At 46.4% G+C, this 21959-nt stretch overlaps 1 protein-coding gene across 1 annotated transcript in view; it reads left to right on the forward strand.

Moving 5' to 3' along the window:
- The window catches only part of CHEK1 (checkpoint kinase 1), a 256498-nt gene that overhangs the window by 57850 nt on the left and 176689 nt on the right, over positions 1–21959 (forward strand). Inside the window, exon 3 of the mRNA XM_069614070.1 lies at positions 15453–15676. Within this exon, the coding sequence (XP_069470171.1) occupies positions 15453–15676 (224 nt within the window). The remainder of the gene's footprint in view (positions 1–15452; positions 15677–21959) is intronic.

Below are 21959 nucleotides of genomic sequence, written 5' to 3' on the forward strand. Positions count from 1 at the left end.
ACTCTCTGTCTCAAATCCTTTCTAGCTGAACAAACATCCAGAATTGCCATTGGAAACAATGCTGCTGATCCCATACCGGTCCTCATAGGAGTTCCCCAGGGATCCTGCGCCTCTCCCACCCTCTACAACGCCTATACTAAACTCCTATTCTCAGCACTAGACGATATGGGCGTCATCTACACAAACTTTGCAGATGACACTCAGATCCTCATCACGGGGTACTACACCCAAGTCACCCAGACCATTAAAGTCTATGCCATCATTCAGAACTGGATGGCTTTGAACCGTCTGTCTCAATGATGAGAAAACTCAGGTTATCATTGAAGGCTCGCAAAACAGAAGTACCCTCCACCCAGACTACTCGCATATTAACATTGATGGGACCCGGATCCCAGTACTCAAGCAAGTCAAAACTCTTGGAGTACATATAGAAGCCAATCTCACTATGAATAAACCTAGTTCAGCCCTCTCCTCCTCCACAGTTTACACAGCTAAACTCATCGCTCTCGGTCGCCAGTTCCTCACTCCTACAAACTCATCACTCTGGTTAGAGCGCTGATTCTAACTAACGCCCTTTTACTAGGAACCTCCAAAACAAATATCAGCAAGCTACAACTTATGCAGAACAAAGCCCTCGGAGCGGCTCTAGGCATAAAGAAATCCGACCACATTTCCAATATTAGGCGAGAAAACCACTGGCTGCCCATTGACGCCAGAATCATTTTCAAAACATTATCTGTTGTACATAAATGCATTCTGAACAAAGCCCCCAGCTATCTTAATAATGGTATCATGGAAAAAACCTCATGCAGAACCCTACAATCCAATAATCTGGCGCTCTTGGAAATAGCAAAATACAAATATAAGTGAGTTAGAGGAAGCCGCTTCAGAGTCCTAGCCCCAACTCTTTGGAATGCACTACCACTCAGCATCAAAAACGAGGATACCTTATTAGGTTTCAGAAAAGCCCTGAAAACCTGGTTGTTGAATACATACTGACGCCTGGGCACCAGAATACACCAGACTTAACTGCAACCTTAAATGATGTTCTTACCACCTATATGTATGTCTTAGCATCCTATAATGTCCGTATTAGTAGCTTCTAATCTGAATCGCTATCGCTATCACTGTTCATCGATATGTAACACTGTATAAGAAATGTTTGTACGCTGTCTGCAACCTCGCCGTGATACCTTTGGGTCTGGGCGAGTAACAAATAAAGTAGAAGCTCATTTTGTTCCCTGAAAATAAGATGCAGCCCTTCTGTGGATAGGATCTGCTCTAATATCTGCTACACCACAATATGCCGCAAAAGCAAGCGCTGCTGCTCCTGATCTAAGGATGGCTAAGAATTCATAGTCCTTTGGAAGAAAATCTACCCTTTGCGGTGGTGCTGCCTATGTGGCCGAGAGGATGCGCACGCATGTTGGTGGTTCTGGTTGGGAGACTGCCTTTCTGTCTCTTGTACACCCTCCTTCTCTAAAACCCCTTGTTCAGACTAATGCACACTATAGACGGGGAACCCAGCGAATTAACACATCACTGTGAGAGGTGCTCGGCCGCTGTATCAGACTTTTTGCGAAGGTTGGGAAATTTAGATTTCTGGATGAGTTGTTTGAGGCTGCCCCAATAGTACATGAAGACCCATTGAAGTATTACATCAAACCTAAAATATATTGATGGAAAACATCCTTTTAAAACAGTATAGGTTGCTAGCTATAAAGAAATGTTGGGGATGCTAAAGAGGAGTTACTCTCAGTACACAGGCAGCACAATCTAAAGTCCACAAAGGTTGAGAGTCCAAGGATGAAGCAGCAGAGCTGCCCGCAATCCCCCCCCTGACTTTTTGCCAGCAGTTCCCATGACTTTCAGCCTGTCAGGACCACCTTAGCTCTTCCACTGGTGGTCTGCTTTGAGGACTGGCCCACCCCTTTTCTCCTAACCTGCTGATTCCTTAGAGGCTTTAGTAGCTCCTTTCTCTCTTCCTTCTCCAACTCTCTAGCTGCACCTCTTGCCAAGTGCTCATTCCTCCACCCGCTCTCTCTGGTTTAAGCCTTTTTCATTTAAGGTTGAACACCTCCTCTAGATTTGGTTTCTTGGGCACAGAATTGAGCCTCTTGCCAACCTCTTCCCTGATGATGATCCATGCTTTCCCCTCCTCCTGATACTCATCTGATGTTCCTCCACTCCCTTCATGATCAACTCTTATCTCCCCTTCGCTGCTTTCTCCATCTCCTCCAGCTCTTCTTCTCAAGCCTCCTCCTCTTTGTGCCGTCCATCTGCCGGCCTCCTCTGCAATCTTCAAACACTGCACCACTGGTATTCCTGCACATGGTTTTATTATCCTTGGACACCTCCGACTGGGCCAAGCCAATACCAAATGGCCTGCGTATGTGGTTGATTCACTTTGCTCATGTGATTGGTTCTTTTTGAATGAATGCTTAATTTTAGGTGTAGGCAAATGGGACACCGGACTCTCTCTCTCCACTCCCCCATCAGAAGACCGAAGCTAAATGTAACTGGTACGCCATTTTGGAATCTAGTCCTGTGAATGCTCTGGATCTGTCTGCCTAGTGGAGTAAGAGCATCCCTGGTCTCTTGGCGCGAAGTGGTTTGGTTTCCGCTTTCTTTCCTGACCTGGAACACTGCCAGTGTGCCACCTGCTGGGCCTGCGCCAGTGCCCATTTGGCTGGTGTCATGACCACTATATTTTGGGCATCTATTAAAGGCTCGGACAGGCTCATGTTCATGTGGCGATTTTCGACTCTTTCAATCTTTCATAACATCCTCTGCATCAATTTTACGTCCGGTCACGGCTGCAGTGCTGCTCTGCCAATGGCTTGTACATACAGGGGCCTATGAAAAATTATAAAAAATACTCCACTATCACCCGCCGGCCCTTTTTTGTGTGCTCTCTGCAGATCATTTCTCAAAGTCCCGGGTCTCGATGGACCTTAATTCCTTTCTCCTACTCGTGAGGTTAGTCCTATTTTACAACCAATTATCTTTATTAGTATAAACATGCTGGCATTTATTCATCCCTTTTTTTCGTTTGTGTTTGGTCAGAATTTTGGATTTCGTATTCTGTTTCATCTTCAGTCTTCCTCATCTTGCTCGTTGGAAATATTGTGTGAAACCTGAAGGTGTCTCACCCGCTACTCCCTGAGGATCTGTCATCCAGGTGGCCAGGACATGGCCCTCGCTTTTGAATCCTGTTCCTGGGGGTGGACCAGTGCGGGAGGATCACCTGGATGAGGAGTTTTCGGGGGGTGGCAGAGGGACACTGGACAACGAGACACGGTATCCCCTTCCCTGCAACACCTTTTCCCCATCCTTCAAGGCAGGATACTTAGTAACTCAACCCCCCACCCCCATCCTTTTCCGACACAAACACTTTCTCAGGGACAGCTCACCGTGAGAGAAAAAGGGCTAACACCGGAGCCGTAAGCCTGACCTGTTCCAATGCATGGTCAGGCAGGGACGGGCAATTACTGATCATCACACACCTGGCTTCCATCACACTTTCCCACATGGATGAAAGGCGGCACATAGAAGCACACTGATTAAGGCAAAGCACACAAGGAAGCAGCAGTTCCAAGATGGCAGTTTAATACAAGGAGAAAGACGGAAAGACCGACGAGAGTTACAAGGAAGCAAGTGCCCTTTCTCTTTTCAGAGAAGGACAGTTCCTTTCATGAGTCTTTGCGAATATGAAACGTAAGACCTTGAATCAAAGCTGAAGAAACCTGCACTGGGTGTTAGAGGTCCCCGGGGCTCTCTCGCGTTGATAGCCAAGGTGGGGAGGATAGTTTGCCTCTGTGGTACTGTCCTTGGCTCCCACAACAAAGCAGCGCCTGTGAAGTCAGCATGGCTGGTGAGTTGGGGAGACTGATGACCAGAATGTGTTGAAGCCAAGGTTGCAAGTGGCAACATTGTATAGAGAAAACCGGAGAGAACAGTGTGTGAAGCGTATGTGACAAGCGACACAAATATAATTAATCAGCAGATGAGTGATTGAACTTTTGAAGCCAAGACAGATACCATAAACGGAGTAGTCCGGTGCCACGTGGGTGCTCATTTGAATCTGTGAAGATCTGCTCTCCAACCTTCCCTCTATCCTCATCCTACTCAATTTCTTCTGCCTTCGACACAGTAAACTATACCATCTTGCTTAACAGTCTCCGTGATAACCTGGGTATCACTGATCAGGCTCTGACCTGGATGACCTCTTTCCTCTCTGATCGGCCCTCCCATGTCCAACTTGGGTCCTTCCTTTCATCTATCTTCCTCTCTACCTGTGGTGTTCCCCAGGGGTCTAACCTCTTGCCCTGGCTTTTCAACCAATACCTGGCAACTCTCGCCCACTGCATTGCCATTTTCGGCTTAAATTTCCAGTGCTACGCTGGCGACACTCGACGCATTTTCAGGCTGCCCTCAGCCACCTCATTTCTGATTGCCTAACTGCCATTCAAGATTGGTGTGCTGCCAGCGATCTTTGTCTGAATGCCAGCAAAACAGAGATCCTCCTCATCGGCACACCTTCACCATCCTTTCCCCTCACCCTCTGGCCGGCCTCCCTTGGCCGCCCTCCTACAGCCACCTGCGAGGCTAAGAACCTCGGGCTCATCTTTGACTTTACACTTTCCTTCTCCGCCCACATCTCTGATGTGTCTATAAACTTCCTACTGCACCTCCTCAGCGGTACTCTGCCTTTCCTCTCCTTCCCCCAGAAGCTCACTGTCTCCCAAGCTCTGTTTCTCTCTAGGTTGGACTATTGTAACTGCCTCCTGCCTCCGCTCTCTGACCTTTGCAACTTATCCAAAACAGGACTGCAAGACTTGTCCTTGGCCTCAAGCCCTGGGATCGCATCTCTCCAGCTCTGAAATCTCTCCATTGGCTCCCAGTGGATGCAAGGATTACATCAAAACCCTCTGCATTGTATACAAGGCTTTCTGAGGCCTGGGTCCAAAATATCTTCAGCTATCCCTCTGCAAATACCTCCCCTCTTGAGCTCTTCGACCCTCTAGTTCCAACTCCCTCAGGGTCAGTCGACTTTCAAAGAAATGAGCTGGGGGTTGATCTCATTGGCTGGGGCCTCCCTCTGGAACAGCCTCCCCACCACTCTGAAACTTGAGGTGAACCATCTACAGCTCTGGAAGCACCTCAAGACCTTCCTCTTTGCTTCTGCCTTCGCCCCCCCCCTTGCTGATCTGTTCTCTCTCGGCACCGTGCACCTGGCCCCCTCTGTCCTACTGGCCCAGGTACCTGCTGACCCTGCCACCCTCCAGCACTGCCTCCGAGCCACCGCAGTTGTTGGTTCAAATCTCCTCATTTATGGGAGAGCTGGAAACAAGCATTGCCACAGAGTACACATTGTAGCAGTAGTTCTATCCTGGCAGGAGAGTAATCCAGGAAAGGGCCCAATTGTAGTTGGTCCTGGCATGGCAGCGAGTATGCCAGAAAGATGATGATTTAAAGTACTATGGTGGAAAAGAAGCGTTGACTCCATCGTGTCTTGATAAACTGTTGCATTTGAGAAAGTGATTGTTGAAACCATCCTGACTTAAGTTTCTTATGATGACGAAGTATGAGGTGCTAACAAGTGCCTGGCCTTTTGAGAAAAGAACACTTGATTTGTGAATTAATACTTGGCGGAGAAACGTTTTCTTATACCAAGGAGGAGGTATTTGGAAGGAAAAGACTTGTTTTTCCAAGCTGGAGGTTGTGGAAACATTAACTGTTGCTTTGATTTGTGAGCAATCATTTGGAAGAGAGATGATTACTTTGTCAAGTGAAAGGATACATTGGACGAAAAAGAATTGGTATGCTACACTGAATGGAACTTTGTTATTGTACAGAACTTTCTTTAAACTGAACTTTGTTCCAACTATTCCTGAATTGATCCAGGGGAAAGCAACACAACCCTGGTCCCAAGGATTACTGTTTACAACTTTTTAATTCAAATTGATATGTTATTTTGTGGGATTTAAGACCGCCCAAACAAACCTTGTAGTATTTTGGTGTGTATGTTAGTGCGAGGGTCGGATACATTTTGGACACTAGATCATTTTTCTTTAGCCTTTGTTTGTTAGGCAGGTACATGCTTGTTAGGTTAGGGAAAGATGGGCGTTTGTCTCACCCCTTTTCATTTAATAAAAAATGGCAACTTGTGAGAAAACTATACCTTTGTGTCCGTCTCACCTTTCTGACCCATCGCAGTTGTTACCAGGTTTTGGGTCTTCTGTTGTGTGGTGGGGGCTTGAGTTTGAGGTTCAGTTGAAGGTACACAGCATTGTGGTTTACGTTTGAGGCACCTCATGCTTTTATAATCTATTCCCCTTCCTCATTGTCTTCCAATATTTTGTCCTATGTTGCTTGCTGTGGGTATGCAGTCATCTGGTTCCTTTTGGCGGTAGAAACTCACTTGTCCCTCTCCTTCTGTTATGATCCCATTTCTTTTTTGTTCTTTATTTTCTGTAATTTGCATCTGTGTATTTGTATCATTCCGACATGGAATACTTGACTCTTCAAACCTCCTTACACCTGTCCCAAACTACCGAACAGGTTATCATGCTGTGTTCTTTCGAGAGAGGGGGCGCCTGCGACCTTTTTTGAACCTGCCCCAAACTAGTTCAATACTCCCCATTGGCCAGTTGTTGCTTTTGCACTTCTTTTGTTCTTAAGACGTACGTTTGAGGAACAGTAACCGACGGATCTTTCCACAGGGAATAGTTTACATTTTTCTCCCTTCACTATGCGTTTCTCTAGATTACATGTGTCTGGTTGATAATTCTTAAATTTTTATATTGTGATACTGGTTGAAACTAGTCGACCTTCCACAAAACATTGAAACACACACTATAGAAGACACAGAAAAAACAATGCAAAGGGGAAATCAGTTAATGTCTAAAATTTGATAAATCACAATTCATTCTCCGTACAAATGCATAATTATATAGAGATTTATTTCTTTTTATTCTACAATCATTTAGTTTGCTTCAATAATATTACAGCCACCACTAAAAACTAGAAAAAACAAATTAATTTCTTGCAAATTAGCATGCAGTTCACCCCAATAGAATATATAGGAGGATTTCACTATACCCGCCAGAAAAAGCAATTTCAGTGCTTCTAAAGTTAAGTGTTTACTCTCCACTGATCAACCTTGAAAATAACACATCATTGTTCACACGCTCTACATGCCAGACAAATCTTATTTATTAAGCCCGTCGCTGCGCAGGAAGTGCTTTGCGTTCGGCCAACATGTGCCCTCTGGTCTGCAGAGCATTGAAGGACCCACCCAGTTGCCAGCTACCTCTTATTTCTAACCTTCCTAATCTCACCAGTTAATGGTAGATTTAGGTGTAATCTGAGAAATTCCTCTTGCCAATATGAATTGGCAATCTTCTCGGATACAGGGGAACATATCCCAAGGGCTTTGGAATGTTCCGGACGGGTTTATACAATTTATGCGTGACTACTTTATCTAATGTATTGCACCAGTCAAGCTCTCTCCTTCAACTTGGCCTTACCAGGGTTAGTGACCAGCAATTCCCTACTTGCATAACATTCTTCAAGGATGAGCTCCTCTCCTCCCCCAAATGTGGCCAACGGGGCACACCTATGCCCTTCGTGAGCGACACTCGGATCATTATACAGGCTATCTAATGGAGGGTTTAAAATAAGCCTGTATTGCGTCAGGGCTTTCGAAATAAATTAAATGTGTATGTCAGCGAATTGAACCCTCATTTTAGGAGAGGTACAGCAATTGGCAGACAGTTTGGCAGTGTCATCGCCTTCTTCCAAATAATGCCCTCAATTTTTTCCATTCAAGTTCCAAAAAAAAATTCTATTTCTATCCCTTACATTAGAATTTCAAAGCTGGCACAAGAGGGAATTTACAATATTTCACTTGAATTCTCTTCAACTGAGCGGCCAATTGTTCTGCTTTAGATCTGAGCTTCCCCGGAAATGCTCCCTTATTTGGGCCAGAGTCTATTGAGAACCCAAACGATTTGTTTTTGGGGTCAGAATTTCACCACACATTGACCATGAAAACCTAAGGGTTTTGGGGAATTTGTGCCGAATCTTGCTTTGGCACAGTTTACCTGAAGCTCATTTAACTCTGCCTGTGATTCCACTGCCTTGGCCAATCCCTGCAGCCCCATTAGCACAGAGTCCAACAGAATAACATAGTCCCCGTAAGTTGGATCAGAAACCCGCAAATTCCAAGCTTAGGAGTGACAAAACTGGTATTGCACAACCATTCCCCCAAATCTGGCAGGTAAAGGTTGAACAGACAAGGGGCTTGTATGCAACCCTGTCTCAGCCCCCTATGTGACGAGAAGCTCACTGCCTGTTCAGCCTCACCTGCATCACCGTCTCACTGTGCAGTTGCACCAATATTGCCAAATGGGAATGCAGCAAGCCCCAGGCCTCAAGCTTTGTCCAAAGATGTGACCGATTAACCGTTATCAAAAGCCATCGAAAAACTGATGGCCATTTCAAATACTTGCCCGCCCAACTTCTGCCACGCTTGTTCCTGGATACATGAGATTACCAATCCTCTCAGAGAAGTGGAAATACCTCTTCTGAAACCAGTTTAGGATTTAAGTGGGCCACTGCGAATTCCCAAGCCTCCAGTTCCCGCAGGACCAAGCAAGCAAATCTTTTGTTCTCAAGAGTCCTGCGATGATATTGGACAATAATTTGACTGATTGTTCCGTTGGCCTTTCTTAAAATTCGGATAGTCTTCAAGTACTAGGCATATCCTTTTTTAATAAAAAGTAGTTCAAAAGAAAAACCAGAATCACTGCCCATACCCCAGAATTAAGCTTGGGTCGTGTTGGAAAGTCCCTTAAGCCCTGCCGCCCTAGAGTTAGAGGACTACTTAATAACTTCCTCTTTCTCTGCAACCCCAATATTCAGGCATCATGAGCTTGGAATGGATATATCTGGAACTGTTAACCGACTCCCTACAAATCTGTTCAAAATAATTTCCCCATGAAATTGGATTACCCAGTTTACCGTCCATGGGCTGAACCAGGTTATTAATGACCCCCCAGAAACGTTGGGAGTCCTTACTGAGCACAATTCGCAGTGTTTCCTCTACTTCCAAATCGGACCAGTAATATCGATACGATTTATACCTGTTTTTGAAAACTTGCTTTAACCCGCCCAATCATTTCTTCTTTACAAACAGATATTTCCTGGGCCACCGCACATTCAATTCCACCTCGTTGGTTTAATTGACTATTACCTTCCAGTTCAATGCAGACTGCATTGAAATCGCCACCCATTATCACATGAACCCCTCCTTAACCACAAAGGAAATCTTCCAATATTTCAGATAGCTTATTCAGGGAATGCAGTAATTTGTTACTTTTTGGATTATTATACACATTTATCAGTAACCTTGGACCCCCGTCCAAGATATTATTAAATTCTACTATACTCGCCAATATCCCATCTGTTGGATGCAAGGGCACCCTCAGGGTCTTAATCAGTGTATTCCTTACTGCTATTAACAGACCCCCTGAGGGCCTACCCGCCGCTTTTTTTTTTTTCATAGCCAATTGTTGGATGATTGTATATCCATCCAGTGACACCTCCTCGCACAACCATAGTTCTGAAGCAATGGCACATCGGCCTTCGTCATATGTTCATTATTTAGCAATCTATTAAAGCCCCTAGAATTCAAACTAACTGATGATGGGGGGCTGTCCAACCACCTCTTGTGCTAGAGTCCCATCCCTCTCTCACACATCGCCTTCCCGCCACCCATAAAGGATGATGGGAGCCATGTCCATAAGTCTCCCAAAGGCCTTGATACTGTCACCCTTTTTCCTCCTTGTTCAGACGTAGGACTCACCATTTCATTCACACCACAGACCACCCTCGGTGGTAGCCTCAACCCTTGTTCATATTCCCTCTCAAAACGGGCAGTCTAATCTTCCTCTTACAACCCTTCTATCTTCCCAGCCATATAAATCCTAACCAGGGTGTTGGACAGAGTCAAGCTCTGCCAGTACCAAATCCACCACCAATTTGGATTTTATAACCATATGTATAGGCCCCCTCGGCTAATGTCGGGGAGGAATACTCTTTATATCACTCGAACTTATCAGGCGTAGATATGGAATTTTATGTGGCAATCTCAGTACGTTAGAACGATTAATGCGGACCTCCTCAGGTATTGCAAACAAATGTTCCAGGACCAACACTTTTCCCTTCGCGCCCCCTGCTAGGATTGGCTGACTTTCCTTGGCAACCCTGGATAGGGAAGTGGATTCCCCTTTGGATTTCCTAGGTGGATACTGTAATCTGTCACTATCACTGTGACCCTCAAGGCAGCTGTAGAGCCCTGCACTCCTCCCCTCGTTCCACCGTAGGCAGAATTCTCTTTCCCTTAGTTTGTGGAGGGGAGGGATCCTTCAACAATCCTTTCCATCTGTATAGATGGTCCTTGGGCTTGTTGGTAACCCCTTTGGGTCTGTTGGCGTTTCACCAAAAGTTCCCTTCATCCCCGGATTCAATAATGCTTCTACATCCATAGTCCTAACGCTCTCAACTTCTCTCCGGCTTAAACGCCCATTCACATATGATACCCCCCTCCCCCAATACCTTCCCCTTTCTCAGAATGACTGCTCATACCATTTGTCGGGCGCTCAAGCACCCTTCACACTGCCCTATAATGTTCCTTTTTTTTTTTGGAAGATGACAAATCCGAAATACTCCTAGTCCGGGAGAAGATTTTTGCTCACTGTGCAATCTTTGCTGCTTTCTCAGACAAGTTCAGTATGGTTCCACTTTCATGAGTTACCTTCCCCGGGAGATGACCAACCAGACTTTTACTTCCCACCACAAACTCCTTTGCTGTGACGCGTAGGGCAGGCCCTATTACTTTCTGGGGCAAAGAGGCTGTCTAGGCTAGACATTCACTAGGCGACTCCACCCTAGCCTTGACCGCCAGTAATGGAGTGTTACCTCCTACCGTCTCGCTCCCATTTCTCACTCTGACTTTCACGCTCTGAAACACTTGTGTATCAATTCCCAACAGTCAGCCTCTCTTGATGAACTTCCATCACGGCCGATCACTCTTACCACCATACACCTCTACCGCCTGTTGGGTAACTGGGGCGGGAAGGAGTTGTGTAACCTCAAGATTTCTCCTGAGCCCACATTACGGCCCTTTCTTTCTTTTTCTCTCTGAGAGGCTGATTTTCCCCAGTGTGTCTCGCCACCTCTGATGCATAGCCCCCTTCCACCTCACCAGCTTCCTTTTCACCTGTGCTCTATGCCCCAGGGGCACTATTACTTCGATCCTGTACAACACTCGGCGGAATCATTGCTACCACTTGACTGGGCAATACAGGCGACTGGTTTGTGATGCCATTTTTCCCAACCAACTGCATACAATATCCCTTTACCTCCTCAATTCCAAGCTTGAATTCACTGAACTGGAGTTTTATATTGTCATATAGGGAGGAAAATGAGCTGAGCTGTACATTCAAGTCTGAATTCTCAGGGGCAGACATCCCCACTTTTGTCCATATCCCGTAAAGTGTAATGTAAGCCTGGGGTGGGGGAAGCCCCTCCCTTTTGCCCCCACACCCCCCTCCAGGTGAACTAATACTGTTTAGTCAGGAATGAAAAATGATGATCTTCCACTGCGGTGTCCAAATGTATCGAGTCTCCCTGCAAAGGGGACACAGAGTTAGAAATGTCATGGGTAACTGACGCAACATTAATTATCAAACTTTGGTCACTAATACAATTACTTTGTAGACCTTTGGAGAGTCTCCTCACCCCTTCAGGTCTGATATCGGTACTCGTTCCAGGCATCTGCCGTGCTCCGCGGCCACTAAGAAAATGAGTCCTCCATTTTCTTCTGTCTAGCAATTGCTTTGGAGATGCTAAAAGCTAGTGGTACTGCATCTTTCCTCAGCAAGGTGGCATTGGGTATTTTTACAGCAACAGTGTTGGGCTCCAATACTGCCTCTCTCATGCCACCAGTGGCTAAATCCTGCATTCCGACCCCCTCTTGCGCAGTCTGCAGTACATCCATTTCCAGTTCTTGATGGAATAAGGTGCAAGCGTTTGTATGCTCGACCAAAGATGAACTCCTCAGATTTCTTTTGTAGAGGTCCTGCATGAGAGATTTCAGCTGAAGGGTTTGCTGGGCCAATAAGTGCCTCCAAATGCCCTTTTGAACATCGACCAGCATTTTGAACCAGTAACGGGCACGATGCCCCAACCTCAATGGGAGTAGGAAGTACAGGGGACGCTGTACAATGCAATCCGTTCTTTCCGCTGCCCTTGGACCTCGAAATTCCAAGTTCCTCTAAAGCAGTATTTTACCTATATTGGTTAGTTGCCACTGCTTTCAACAGTGGTCCCCTGATCTGTTTCATTACCATTTCGTGCAAAGGGCCGGTTATCCATGCCCACTGCTTCCATTACCTATTTGCTGTGTAAATCGTACATAGTAGATGTCAAAAAAGAAAAGGTCAAAGGAAAAAGCCACCACCAAGCTCGTATACGCAGAATGCACAATTTTATCTGGCAGAAATAAAAGCTATTAAGACAACAGATGTCCACAAACTTGTGGAACTCTCCCGTCCCCTTCACACCCAATTGGTATTGTATAGACCATCCATTTTTGTGGATTAGTTAAAGCAATTAATTCAGATTTACATCAAATAATTATTTTCAAACTCAGAATTTTTTTAAAACGGATCGAATGTTTTTACTTTATATGGTATCTGGACCATTAAATTGTAATACAAAATCTTTTATTTGTAATGAGTTCAAATCAATAATTTCACACAAATAATTTCACAAATGTAGATATATGGTACAGTCTCACATATAACTAGTTCAACGAAACCAATATTGTGAGATGTTCAATCTTTGTATGATTCTCTGCGCGTATAAATTGGTGAGTTCTTTCAGGTAGAAAGTGAAGCCTACAGTTACTTCAGAAATGTGCTCAGCCTGCACAACTTCAGAGCCCAGGCTTTGTATGTACCAAAAACCACACATCTAAGCAGATAAGTTTAAGTGATGCGCCCCAAAACCATTTTTTTACATATTCTTTTAGTCCGTGCAAAACCTAATGCAATCTTTTTTTCAAAACTCATTTTCTACTGAAGGCATGTCATAAAACTTCACAAAATTTGGCATAAATAGTTGCATTACAGCAAAGTTCAATCTGCAGCAGAAATGTTCACTTACCCCTCAACTCCTCCATGGACCTAGACGAGGAGTTTACCTTCTGTTGTGTCTATTCTTATGGTAAAATATTGCTGTCTTAGGTTGAAATGGAGGAAAACTACTTGCCATCTACTTTCTTTGTACAATGACCGTCGAAGTGAGAAACCGGAAACCACCACTTCCAAATCCTGGGACATTTGATGATCTGGGCCACTGGCCTATTCCGTGAAACATAGCAAACTCCCCTGAAGTGGTGAGCAGTTTTTCAAATGCCTCCTTTGACGTTTCACTGGATTGCGCCACTTCTCCTGGACCTCACCGGGAGAGACTCACCTCGTGGGCATAAGGATTCCCGTTCCTTGAACGAACTCGCCAAGTCCCTATCAGAAATCACTGATAACACTCTGTTATGGTAATATCTCTTCTGTTTTTGACTCTCAAAATAATGTCCCAGACGAAGAAGCACCAAAGAAATTTGCAGAGTAACCACAGATTGCCTTAACATGGTACTGAGAAGAATCGGCGCCAAGGAGGCATAATGATTTAACAGTAAAAAAGGACTTTGACTGTACGGTGAGAAGGATCCATCCACAGGAAATGAAGAGTGAAAAGGGACTGGGAAAGGGGGAAGAGCAGCCAGCGTGACGCCAGGCCAGCCCGGGAGATTAGAATCTGGGAACACGAAGCTCCTTGATCCTAGTGGCAGGAACATCCAAGGACGGTCGGCGGATCACTGCGGTGGAAGGCAGGCTCCTGACCAGTGGAAGAGTGAGCAAGAAGCCAGTGGTGGCTTGACCTTGGAGGTGTAACGTGTGGTCCTGCAACTGCACCGGAGCCGTGTGGCCGAAGTCTCTGCGAAGCCACAAGAGGGAGCACTAAAGCAGCGCGATAATCGCATCACCCCAGGAAGAACCAGTGACCGTCCCAACACAACAGGTAGCGGGAGACACAGGGGATTGGGGGCAGACCAAGAGTCGAGAGCGCCTTGGGAGTGTGCTCCCTCGTCATAGTAGTGACACCCAGAGTCGAGCAAGCCTCAGGGGTAATCTTCCCTAATCACAGTAGTAATATCCAGAGAGAGAGTCAAGAGAGCCTCAGGAGTAATCTCTTGTCCCGGTAGGGATATCCATGGATTTTAGAGTCAAGGGCGCATCGGGCAGAATCTCCCTAGTCACAGTTACAATCGAAGTGAAACACTAGACAACAAGAGACATCTGGAAGTGATCTTCATAACGTCATAAGACTGGGAAGAATTGCTGGAGTTGTAAAGCAAGCTTTCAAGAGCCCTTGGGAAGAAGTAAAGAGACTTTTGAGGACTGTTGCATAAGTCTATCCCAAGATGACTCTCAAGGCGGTGCAAAGTGGGTCAAGTGAAGGCAGTCATTCTCCTGGCCGTGCTCTTTGCTGAATCAGAAGCTGGAGGAAAGGATTGTTGGAAAAGAGATAAAGATTGAGCCCATTCACCAGAAGAAGGGAGTCATTCGCCTGGTACAATTTTCATTTGGATGCTAGCCCTTTTGTAGACTAGTGGTAGGGTTGGAGTAGGTTTTTGGGCATAGGACTGATGCTTTTTATTTGGACAAACATCCTGACGACGTGCACCTCAGGTAGGGATAGGTAGGTAGGGATAACCCTTTTAGAGATGGGAAGGTGTTGGTTCTTTTCTTGATTTCTTAAATAAAACTTGTTGAAATATACCACTGTGGCTTTGGCTGACTGCTTGCTGCACCACACCACACTACCCACCACTAACCCGATAAACTGGGGTCTTCCATTAGCCTTGGACTGATTTTGTTGTCAAACTAAAGGGGGCGATGTTGTGTAGGTCAGCCTTGTACACTGGGACTTCTTTCTTTAGCACTTGGGTGGTAAAATGTACCAAATTCGAAATAATTAGCTGCAGCCTCAATTTACTCTTCTCCTCCCCTGTCCCCTTCACCCCAAGCATGAGGCGGGTGAGGGGATGGATTTGTCTGAAACTGAAAGACTATAGGAGGTAAAAGGGCAACACGGCCTGTCATTCGCCTAAAATGGTAGGAAACGTTGGGGCAGCCCATATTTGTAGCAAAAGGCTTTATGGTCTGTTTCCTGAATTAAACGATTAGCATATTAAACTGACTGCTTTTTAACCAGTTGCCCAGTTTCCGACCTAGTATTGGTTGGATCTCTGAGGCCATGTCTCCTCTAGCCGATTGCAATGGTTGCTAAATAAAGTGTGCTCTTTTCATCCTCGACAGAGTTCAGCTTGCTGTGAATAAACGGACGGAAGAAGCTGTAGCAGTGAAAATTGTGGACATGAAACGTGCTGCGGACTGCCCAGAAAACATCAAGAAAGAAATCTGCATTAATAAGATGCTCCACCATGCCAGCATTGTGAAGTTTTATGGGCACCGACGCGAAGGCAACATCCAGTATCTCTTCCTGGAGTATTGCAGTGGTGGAGAGCTCTTTGATAGAATTGGTAAGCTGGGGATGGAAGCAGAAATTTGATACTAGTTTGATTTGCAGAAACTGAACAGTTTGGGAATGGCTTCTTTTAAACATAGAAGTGGTCCAGGTGGAGTCTCTAAACACTGGGGATCAACCTCCGCAAGGAACGTCGTCCCACTGGTTGCAACAAGTTTGCGAGACTTTTTTGCTCCTGTATTTGATGCTTGTTTTGAGTTTACACTTGCCATATGTCCCCACTACCTCGATCACGCCAAGCCGAACTGTATGTTCTCTAGATGCATTCTTTCCTTTGGACCGTTTTTTAAAGTCCAACTAAGGGCTTAAGAAAACCATACATCTGAGGCCGTACATAGATCCACTCTTAGTATAAGGCTGTACCACCTGAGAACATTTGGTAGCTAGACAGAGCAGCAAGGCTTATCTTAGGAGGGCGAGGGCTGTAGTACAGGACAAATGAATTGTAGAACACATACAGTCCAAAGAAATACTGACACATTATGTATTGTACAAATAAAGGGTCTATTTAAATACAAGTAGACCGAGATGCATCTTGGGTAAATAAGTACTGTCACAATATATATTAACACAATTGTAAAAAAACTCAATACTTATGGGCTATACAACCCAAAGTATAACCTTATTAAGAATAGCAATCGGCAGTTCAAGTTACGTCAAACCTATTACACATTCAGAATTCAATCCACTATTCTTGAGGAGTTAATCAGGTTAGATATACTTTTAGAATAGTTTCAGTGAGTAGACCCTGTCCGTCATGCAGTGACACTCGGTTAAGAAGTCACTTTATAAACCAATCCTGTTATAAGCATAGTTTGTTTGTTTATTAGGTTTATATAGCGCTTTAATCCAAAGAGCTTTAGAATGAAGCATTTATACAATCCTGAAGCAAACCAGTGAGACAATATGTAGAACAATTTACTTAAGTGGAGGAGAGGGAAGGGAGAAGGGAAAGAGAGGAGGTAGGTAGGATATGTTACAAATAACGTAAGATCTATGGGTGCGAGGTGAAGGGGAAGGGAGGGAAAGGAGATGGGAAGGGAACAGGGGAGTTGGAGAGGGGAGAAGGTAGGGAAGGAAAGTTGGGAAGAAGGAAGGAAAGGAAAGAAAGCATAGTCCTTGTTGGGACAGTTTTTCTGAAGTCCAACTAAGGGCTTAGTAAACCCATTCAACTGAGGCAGTACAAGACTCCACTCTTAGTATAAGGCTGTACCACCTGAGCATATGGTAGCGTAGACCGAGTAGCCAGGCTTATCTTAGGAGGCTGTCAGAATCCTTAGGAACTTCTTATGGTTGAGCTTGTCGTGAAGAAATGAGTTCTTCCTACCAATGTGATTCTCAGGGGTACGAGAGGACAGACTGAGAAACCAATTGGTCGGAAGATGTTATAGCGACACTGGGAGACCCCGATGACGGCACAATGTTATGGACATACAGGAAACTCTCGATGGCTGAAGAGGAAGACACAACTAATTACCAACCATGTCTGACAATCTCCAAACAATACCTAACAAAAGTCAAAACACTGACCTGCAAACGAATGTAGAGTAAGCCAAAGTCTTGCAGTCAAAATCAATCATCAAGGAGGATGGGTTCTGCAGACCACAAAGAATATGTTTAGCGTAGCAAGTGACTAAGGTACCAAAGGACAGGAAGAAGACTAGAAGCTCTTACCAGCATGTACAAAATGCGAGTTGTTACCATCTGATGTCGTGGTCGTGAAGTCTCTGTAAACTGGATGCAATCCGAGTACAACTTGACTCCAATACACCTACCCCCAGGACGCCTATGGTGCCCAGGCAGTCTCTAGTCCAGCCCAGCACCAATCCTGTACCCGCCGGCACGAAGACGCCTAATGCATTAACCAAGCCAGACAGAGATTTAGATACTAGGGGCAGGGGAGAGTAGTAGCAATAGAGGCAAGTGGAAAAAAAGGTCCAGAAAAGATAGACCAAGGATGAGCCCAGAGAGCACCAGATGAGCTAGTGGTCAGGAACACACCCAGATAAAGGTACATGAATCAAGTAAACACTAAACCAAAATGTAAGCCAATCCGGGAAGCAGTCCGAGGTCGAGGTATCCAAGAAAACAGCAATACAAGGGATTATCCAAGACAAAACCAGAGGAAACAGGCCGAGGTCCAGAATAACAAAATAATCCAAGAAAAACACTGCTGTCGGAACAACGATCAGAAGCGCCCACTGGAGAGCGAGGAGGAATTAAATACCGGAGTTCCGGTACTGTTCCGATCACGTGATCCGCAGCGTGCAGGGTCACGTGATATGCGAAGTGACCATTGCCCCAGTCGCCATGGCAACTGCCAAACCAAGTGCTGAGAATGCGGGCCCAGACGGGAGCGTCTGTGAACGCCAGCTCGCTGACGAAACGCCGCTCTTCGCCGCGTTATGCCAGGTGACCGCGCCCGCTGTTGCGTAACAGAGGAAAAGGTACCAGGGGAGCGTTGCGTGTCTGGGAGCGTTTACTGACAGAGGCAGAGAGGGCTGTGGAAAAGTACACTGAACCTGTGGTACGCAAAAGATTCAATAGAAACACTTACAACCAGAGGTATTATAAAAAATAAAGATTTATTTTAAATACAAGTAGGCCAAGTTAAGTCTTGGGGTACTGGTCCTAGAGTCATAAACGCATTTATGAAAACACACCACAATGCTTGAAGTTACACAGACCAAAGCATACAACCTTCTTCAGAATACCTAACAGTAATTCCAGGGAAGTCAAACCTCTTCATACACAGTCAGTATAAGTGACACCTATTCTTGGGGAGTAAAACCATAAGTTATTTAGATTACTTTCTGTAATACAAGGGTAGTAGACCCTAGCAATTGCACCGTTGGGCTCGGCAAAGGCATCACATAGTAAACCAACCTGCAAGTATATACTTTTCTGAATAGTGGAACACTCATTCACGGAACAGTAGGAACCTATAACTAAATTTATGATAACACAGGTATACTAGGTGAATAAGACCTTTTGGTGTAATATACAATTGCAGTTGCCTCTTTCCTACCTCCTCCCACGTACATAAAACTGCTCTGCCTGGTTAAGTGTACCACACTCTGTGCCCCTCACTATGGCACATTCTTTCTTCCCCATCTACTCTAATTGCTTCTCCATCTCCTATCCTTCACCTCTGTCTGGCAGGAAGAAACTCGAGAAAGACATACTAGCCTCCAACCCAGGCCTTCCTATCGCTGACACCTTTGTCGTTCCTTCTCCTGACATATGGACTCTCCATATGGCCGCTTTGCTCGCTCCTTACTCTTCCTCACACATAAATGGTGGCACCTGCTGGGAGGCCCTTCTGGCCTCCTTTTCCACCTCCAAGGCCATCATAAATGTCAATCGAAATGGTACCATCCTGGTACAAGGGCCTTGACCCAACATCTTTTTGATAGGCCCCTTCCTCGCCTTAACTTTCCTCTTTCCTCCTCACTGGCTCCCTTGCCACTTACTTCTATGGCCGCCCAGGCTCCATTGCCAACTATGCCAACCTTGGCTTCTGTGCCCCCGACCAACCTCACCACCTCCCTCACAACTCCCCCCTTGTCACTTTCATCTGTACAGGCTCCCTTGCCTACTCTCACTACACTGACAACCTTGCCAGCCTCTTACACCCTGCTGCCTTGGCACCCACTGCCGACGCATCTTGAGCCCTCTTGTGACCCCTCGCACACTGGCTCCCTTGCCATCTTCCACTACCTGGGTCCCTTACCTGCACCCTCCTCACTGACACCCGTCATCCCTGCCCCCTACCTCTATCTCTCAGGCACTCTTACCTTTTACAGGGGAGGGGGGGTCTTCTAAACTCTTGCTCTGCTGTCAAGCACTCCTTTGACATCTGCCACCTCTTTGAACTCCTCGACCTTGATGTCCTTGCTTTTACTGAGACGTGTCCTCTCTGCCTCTCCACACCTTCTGTCGGCCACCGGGCCAGTCCACCCTCTTCCTCTCGGAATGGGCTGACCTTGCCTCTTCTCTCCTCCCCTTTCCAACTCCTCCTGCTGGGGGATCTTAACATCCATCTCGACTCTCCGGACTCCTCAGGACCGTTCCGCAACGTGTGACTCCTTTCTCTTTCCATTCAACCCTCTGGTCCAACACACACTGCTGGCCACACCTTGGATGCTCTCATCTCCACAGACATCCCACTCTCTATTCCTCTCAGTACCCCACTCTCATGGACTGGTCAGTCTCTTCTCTCTTTTCTTTTAGCAATGGCACACCCTACACCACCTCCTGCCTTCAAGGTGATCCGACCCATGAAAAGAGTGCCTGCGGCTGCCTTTGCCTCCACCTACTCTCCTCCTTCTACTCCTACGGCTGACTCCCACCCTAATACAGCCCTCTTACTTTCACTGTTCCATCTAACACTCGACATTCTTGCCCCCGTCATGAGGGTCCGACTGAAGCCTGCCGAAAAGTGCAACTCTTTGTACGACTCCGATCTGGCTGCCCTTATACACAAGTGCAGAGCAGCGGAACGGAAATGGGGATCTTCAGGTACACCCTCTGACGAAAAGGCCCGCCACCTTCACAGGCAAATGGACTCTGCATCCGCTTCAAGAAAAGTCTACTTTGCATCTCTGCTGCATTTAACACCACAGCTGGACTTTTTAAGGTCTGCAAGGATCTGGCCAACCCTACTGCAGCCGCATCCTCTACTGCACCCATCCAGGCCCTTTGCTCGGCCCTGGCCACACATTTTACCACCTAAACACAGGGCATCCTGCCCTCAATCTCTTCCGCTCCCCCTTCTACACCAACCTCTCTTGGAACCCCTTCTGCTGCCCCTACCCCTCTCCCTCTCCTCTCTTCCCTCTCCCACCTGATGAGGTCTCTAGACATGTCCTGTCTATGAAAGCCTCTTCCCAAACAGGTGGACCCCTGTGCTTCAAACCATCAAGGACAATATTGACACTCGATCCAGTCTTGGCCGACCTCTGCAACCTCTCTTTTGCCACTGGAGTTTTCCCCTCTCCTCTCAAGCACTCTCTTGTGCACCATCTGCTCAAAAAACCCTCCGCCGACCTGTCCATTCCAGCAAACTATCACCCAATCGCCATCAACCCCTTTCTGGGAAAACTCGGCTATCACCCAACTTACCCTCCAGACTGAATCTGTTGGTTGTCTCCATGACCACCAGTCCATCCAGAGGCACGGAAACTGCTCTTCTGAACATTTGTGAAGACCTGCTGTCAAATCTTGACTCCAACTCTCCCTCTACGCCTTCTTCTTTACCTCTCTTCTGCTTTCTATACAGTAAATCACAACATCCTGATCACCCGTCTGTCATACCCTGGGCATCACAGATCAGGCCCTGGCGTGGCTCGTCTCCTTTCTCTCTGACTGGCCCTTCCAGGCGCAACTTGGGTCCTTTTTCTACTTTATCACTCTGTCTACATGTGTGTCACGCAGGGATCTAACTTGTCCCCCTGGTTGTTCAATATCTACATAGCCCCCTTCGCCCACAGGATCTCTACCTTTACCTCTAACTTTGGAGTGTTATGCGGATGACGCGCAGCTCTCTTTCAGGCTACCCTCAGCCTCCTCACTCATCTGACTGTCTATCCGCAATTCAGTCCTGGTGTGCGGCTAGCGATCTCTGCCTGAATGCCAGTAAGACGGAGATTGTCCTCATGGGGACCGCTGCTCCCGCTTTCCCACATTTCTCACTGGCCTGCCTCCTTTGTCCTGCGCCCACACCTACCAATGAGGCAAAAAACCTTGGCCATCTTCGACTCCACTCTCTCCTTCTCTTCACATATCTGACATCTCTGCTCATCTCCGACATCTCCAAAAAGTCCCACTACCAGCTACACCTCCTCAGAGGTATTCCACCTTTCCTCACTTTCCCCCAGAGGCTCACCACCTCGAGAGCCCTGACTCTCTCTAGGCTGGACTATTGCAACATCCTCCTTCCCAACCTTCTACTTCTACTCTCCGTCCTCTACAACTCATCCACAGCAGAACCGCAAGACTTATTCTTGGCCTCAAACCCAGGCTCCGCATCTCTCTGGTGCCAAAATCCCTCCACTGGCTCCCCGTAGCTGCAAGGATCAAGTTCAAGACCCTCTGCATAAGCCACAAGGCTTTCTGGGGCTGGAGCCCGCACTATCTACAACGCTCTCTTCCTAAATACTCTCCCTCTAGAGTCCTCCGCTCATCCTCCAACTCTGCGGGTGAGCTGATTTCACAAACAGAGATTTGGGCGTTGATTCTGCCGGTGCCTCCCTCTGGAACAGCCTCCCTGCCTCTCT

This window comes from Ambystoma mexicanum, chromosome 9, assembly GCF_040938575.1.
Source record: "Ambystoma mexicanum isolate Mex_15411 chromosome 9, UKY_AmexF1_1, whole genome shotgun sequence".
Taxonomy (NCBI): domain Eukaryota; kingdom Metazoa; phylum Chordata; class Amphibia; order Caudata; family Ambystomatidae; genus Ambystoma; species Ambystoma mexicanum.